This window comes from Caenorhabditis briggsae (genome assembly GCF_000004555.2).
Source record: "Caenorhabditis briggsae complete genome, chrIV, whole genome shotgun sequence".
Taxonomy (NCBI): domain Eukaryota; kingdom Metazoa; phylum Nematoda; class Chromadorea; order Rhabditida; family Rhabditidae; genus Caenorhabditis; species Caenorhabditis briggsae.
The window spans coordinates 7089669-7095733 of record NC_013487.2 but is presented as its reverse complement, the minus strand read 5'-3'; the positions used below and the strand labels follow the sequence as shown (position 1 = coordinate 7095733).

General features: G+C 40.6%; 1 protein-coding gene across 1 annotated transcript; it reads left to right on the top strand.

Annotated features, from left to right (window-relative positions):
* Positions 1–345: 345 nt before the first annotated feature.
* On the top strand, positions 346–4382 carry Cbr-drh-1 (the record flags this gene model as incomplete). Its single annotated transcript, XM_045235424.1, has 14 exons — positions 346–438; positions 482–656; positions 704–770; positions 817–1142; positions 1190–1304; positions 1501–1589; positions 1637–1884; positions 1935–2472; positions 2638–2861; positions 2913–3495; positions 3542–3954; positions 4005–4092; positions 4137–4216; positions 4242–4382. 14 exons carry the CDS (start codon positions 346–348, stop codon positions 4380–4382), a joined length of 3180 nt encoding a protein of 1059 aa, XP_045092928.1.
* Between the last annotated feature and the right edge of the window lie 1683 nt (positions 4383–6065).

The window sequence follows — 6065 nt, the reverse complement described above, 5'->3', positions numbered from 1 at the left end:
GGAGCCTAAAATGCAACCCTGGCACGGTTTTGCCGCAGGGTTTTTCTGCACATTTGGGCACGGTCATGAGGGGTCGGAGCCTAAATTGCAACCCTGGCACGGTTTTTTTTCGACTCCGCCCACTTTCCCCGGTTTTTTTTCCCCGGAAATTGCGGGGTCTCCCGGAGAAAATTCCATGACTGCAAGCGCGCCCTGGCGCATGACCGTTTGCTCACTTTTATCTCGAACTGGAACGGAAACTTTAAAAATTGGTATAAATTATGTTATCAATTAAATTCAATTTAAATCGCGGAAACTAAAAAACACCTCTCTTTGAAATATAGGAAAAATCAATTTTAGCACAACATGGTGAGGAAAAAGCAGTGTGCCGCTCTTGTAAAGCTCTACGATAGGGAAATCATTCGATGTTTGGAACCGATTTATCGAGAACCTGAAAAGGTAAGATTTTTGAAAAGGCGAATAACACCGCTGGTTGTTTCAGGGAGAACATTTCGATGAATTGCTTTCCCGCGGACGAATAGAAGAGCTAATAGGAGAGTACGAAGATACTACAAGTTTCTCATCCCAGTTGTTCCATGAACTTCAAGAAAGTCCAATTTCGAAAGCAGATGATGAGAGGCTTTATAAAAGTGTTATGTCATTTCTACAAGCGAATTGTGAGTCGAAAATTAAACTAGTCAGTCATTTAAAAGTTTAATTTCAGTTACTGATTCGCATGTTCACAAACTACTAAAATGTTCCGATAGGACGATGAGAATGTGTCAATATGGGTTAATAATGGAAAATATGTAAACAATGCCTAACGTTGATTTTCAGACTTATTCTGAACCATTTGGATGGTTTTATCAATTACATGGACCCAAATGAAGTACTGACTTACCTCGATTCCTATCCCCAATACCAGGATATAGTTCGAGAACTACGAAGAGAAACAGAGAGAATAGTGCCAGAAGAACAACAACAAAATACGGAATTTTTGAAAAAATCGATTCTAAGAATTGTTCCACTACTCGGCGAGTCGTCTGCATACGATGTGATGTATGCAATCTATGACAAGCCATCGAATAATTTGAATGAGGAGGCTAGAAATTTCATTGAAAAGATTCTCCGTCTAAGACCAGGATCGTTTGATGCATTCTACAGTGAGTGGTCCAAATGGGAGTAATATCAACATTAACCAAACATTTAGGAGAAGTCAGTGATGATCGCAGAAGATTCAATGGAAACATTTTCATCTGTCCGATCAATGAAATCGCTACAGAAATGATTGCACGGATTCCAGAAGTGAACAGACATCGTTATAGGTGAGCGTTGGCACTATTAGGTGTCTCTAGTTGATATTGATAACACATCGTGTTTCTAGAGACCTTCCCTATATTGCTAACACTAAAACGTAGGAGAATTGTGAGCGAGTAGACTCAGACAATCAAACGTCAGGGGGTCTGACAAAAATGCTTTCAATACCAATTTTTTCTTCTCTAGCTGTTTTTTTCCTTTCAGAATGATCAACATCCGATATGACAATATCCAATCAGAACCACCGGTTCCACGTCTCATCGTAGAATCCGTCAGGAACAGAATCCACTTGCGTAAGACCTCGACAGAGCACCGAGCCAGTTCGAATTCCAATTTTCAGAACGCCAACTATGCTTGCGAAGATATCAGCTGGAACTGTGTCAAGTGGCTCTTCGCGGAGAAAACACCATTGTAACAGCTCCAACGGGATCTGGAAAAACTGTCATTGCTGCGAACATTATCAAAAATCATTTCGAGACAAGAGATAGAAATGGGCAACGATTCAAGGCATTGTTCATGACACCGAATTCGATGATTTTGAAGCAACAGTCGGATAGCATATCTTCATATCTGGACCATTCTTATCAAGTGAGTCTGAAGCGTCAGAGACTGGTTCTTAAATATTATAACATTTGGAGGTCCAAATCGTTCAAGGAGCCGACAATCTTCCTGTTCGAAACGCGGTTCAGACGAAAGATCTGATTGTGGCGACTCCTCAAATGATCGTGAATCTCTGCAATGAGCATCGAGATGTGTTGAAAACTGAAAATGAAATAGGAATAGAGCAATTCTTTCTCTCAACATTCACTATAATCTTCTTCGATGAGTGTCACAATACAATGAAGAACACACCGTATGCTAGTGAGTGCTTTCCAACTATTCCAGTCATTATGATAAATTTTTCAGATATCATGAGAGAATATCACACTCTGAAAAACATGGGAAATATGCCAGACGGTCATCATCTGCCTCAAATCGTTGGCCTTACGGCCTCACTTGGAACTGGTGACGGCAAGAACGTTTTAGGAGTCAAGGAGCATATTGCGAATCTGTGCGCGATGATGGATGTTAAGGAATTGAGCACAGTTAGAGAGAACACAGAGGAACTTCAGAATTATTCGCCCATCATTCCTGACCGTGAGATTTTGAATAGAAATGACGAGTTTTTGAGTTTTTGTTATTTCAGAAGTTAGCTATTGTGAGCGAAGTACCGACGGAGCGATTGGAGAATTCACAAAATGGTTGTCTGATATGATGATAGAAGTTGAGAACTTGATCAAAACAGCACTCGGTAAGAATCCCCCTGATTGCCCAGATATTTAAAAATATTGCCTTTTTCAGATGAAGAGAATATCCCTATCCAAAATGTTCAACAAAATGTACAAAATTCTCTTTTTGATGATCGACCATATCGACCGGCGGAAAATTTCCAATCAGCTCCGAATGATAAGGAACATCCCGGATATTTGAATTGGGCTTGCAATCAGATGAATCTAGTTTGCACTGCTAAATTCAACAGAGATGGAACAAAAATTATCATCAATGAGGCATTGGAAGTATTGAAGGTAACTACTGTGTGCGCAGATGTTCGAACCTTTACCAGAATCATTTTCTAGGAGTGTTACTGGACTTTATCCTACAACGTAAATTTCAATCCGGAGGTTGCACTGCGATATTTGAAAAGTGAGCTCGAGTCGCGATCAGCAAACTTCACACATCATATGTCGAGAATATGGGAAAGTAAGTTTCAATTTTTGCTCCTTTTACTATGCATCGAAATATCAGGATACCACAATCACCTACTAAACTCTGGGACTGCTGAAAATCCAATGATTGAAAAAGTCGAGCAATTTATTGTTGATCAGAACGAGCAACGAGGAGATTCACGATCGATCATTTTTGTTCGAACACGTTACGAGGCGACGATTCTGAACGAGATACTCAACAAGAGGGAAACACTGGAACGACTGGGAATCAAGTCAGAATGGATTTCTGGATTGAACAAATCCACGTCTTCAAGCGCCGATATCAGCGCTTCGAAACAAAAACAAATGGAGAAGTTGCGAAAGTTCGCTACTGGAGAAATCCGAGTTCTCGTGGCAACTTCGGTTGCAGAAGAAGGTTTGGATGTTGCCGAGTGTAATCTGGTCATCAAATACAACTATGCCACTAACGAGATTGCTCATGTTCAAAGAAGAGGTATGTAGAAAAGAACTAATTTTTAAAGTGGTGTAGTTGTTTCCAGGCCGTGGTCGTGCGATGAATTCAACATGTGTCCTCGTAACGAACAGTATACCACTTCGAGATCAGGAAGGAGCGAATCGAGATAAAGAGAATATGATGAACCAAGCTCTTTTGAAAATCACTACAAACCCTGGTGCCTTCCGAGACGCTGTTATGGCTGAAATAGGAAATATCTGGAATCGAATTCAACGAGAGGATACTGAAAGAGCACGACAAATTGCCGAGCAAATCAGTCGAAATGTAACGTATCGAATCGTTTGCAAAAAATGTGACGTATTCCTATGTACGAACAGCGACATTCGCGCAAGAAATACTCAGTATTTGGTTTGTAGACCTGAATTCTGGACGCTTGTTCAAAAAATCAAATTGACGCCTGGAGAAATTGCGACGAATAAGTTTCATTCAACGGGAATGGTGCGAGGATACCTTCTGAAACTACTATTTCCGTTTCCGTATTTTTTCAGATCAAATGCCTTGGAACCAACTGTGGAGCGATCCTTGGACGATTGATAGATGTCACTAATACGGAACTACCTTGTTTGTCTGCAGAAGGTATGTGATATTTTGTCAGAAGCTATGAAATACTATAATTGCAGCGATTGTTTTGATCAATGAGCATGAAGATAAAAGAATTCAGGCCAAAAAGTGGAAGAAGGTATTTTCCAATTCAGAGACAGTTTTCACAAATCTTTCGTGTTCAGATTCTCTCCGATCATTTCACGCCTGTTGAGATACGACAACTCGATATCCAGAAAATGAGAGATGCCAATCAAACGAGAACTCCGCTGAATTTCGAACTGAATCTCAACGGAATTCTGCAGAATATTATTCGAGAAGCATGAATTATCTCTTCATATTTAATTTACTACTTTGTTTCAAATTCCCGAGTATTATCTACTTCCGGTTTTACGATGTACATTTTTGCTTTTTCAAACTGTGTTGCTTTCTACTTTCAAATTTTTTTCATGTGTAACAAATTCTTTCAAATATTGCATTTTCAAGACTTTTTAAAATGTTTTTAAAAAACCAAATTTAAAAGTCCAAATCGGTTATTCTTCCACAAATTCAGCTAATTCTTTATGACTTGTAGTCTTGTTTTTCACCCACATTTGTGGTCTGTATGATGTAGTCTATAGTTTCTTGATAAGACGACCATCTTATCAAATCATTACCTCAAGTTTTTTTCGTCGTTTTTTTTCAGTCATTTAGTTTTCTGATTTAGTCGAGTGATGTAATATCTACTTTTTCAATCACTGTTCTCTTGATTTTTTTTGAAGATGTGAGACAAGAATAGGCTTTCCATGATGGTCGGGTAGCGAACGGGTAGCTGCTACCCGCCCGTACCCGTATCCACCAGCTACCCGCCCGCTTGCTACCCGGAACTTTTTGTGTTTGCAGACAATGCGCGAAATTTGCCGACACTTCGATTAAAATTGTTTTCAAATGATTTTTTTTGACAATCTTTGTCGCTTATTAGTGTAGAAAATAGTTTTAAAGGTGGAGGGACATGAAAAAAATAATGTTCTCGAAATTCCGTTCAAAGATGCCCCTCGAGGAGTTGAACTTGTGAGGGCGAAGATTGAGGGTGCGGCGCCGCTACCGACTGAGCCACGCAAGCAAAGAGAAAGCGCACGCCCGATTGCATACATAAAGGCGAGGACGACAGCTGTACGCAGAGTGGCATTAAGCGTTGTACACCGTGACGGTAGAATGCATACTCTAGCTACAAAAAAACTACGAAAAATCTCCTGTCCCCCCACCTTTAAAGTGAGAATAAAAATAATTCAGGTATGAAAATTCATCAGTCAGTAAAAATGGACGAATTTGTTTCGGAAAGAAACCGAAAAATGCGCGCGAATTGTCGTAAAGTTGCGCGCATTGTCTGCAAACACAAAAAGTTCCGGGTAGCAAGCGGGTACGGGTACGGGCGGGTACGGGTAGCTGCGGGTACGGGCGGGTATATCGCTACCCGCATGGAAACCCTAGACAAGAAGTTTCAAAATTTTGGAATCTTCAGAATTTTTCGGCATTCAAATGTTAAAGTAGAAATTATATTTCCCCATCACAAAATTTCCAAAAAATGATGAAAAATTGACAAGAAGATTCCTAAAACGCAAAATAAAGTCAAAATTAATTCCACTCGAGACCCACAAGCAACCGTTTCGCTTTCGCCTCGGCATACCGTAGTCTAAAAATTTCTAATTAAACAAGCTTCAAAAGCTGAATTTTCGGATTTCCAAATTTCTGATCCATAAATTCTGCGAGATTAGGGTTGGCTTGGGGGCGAAATGGGGCGATCCCCGCCCCGAGCGCGCGGGGCGGGGATGCGCCCCCGCCCCGGGAGAGCGGGGCGGGGATTCACCCTTGCCCCGGGAGGCGGCATACTTTGCGTAATTACGCGTAACTGAATAGACCAATTGACTTGAAACTTTCAGGGTAGCCTAATTGGGTACCCTGAATCGTAAAAAAATCTAAAAAATTGTGTTACTGCTTCATTCAACAAAGTGCTTTTTCAACAGGCGGGG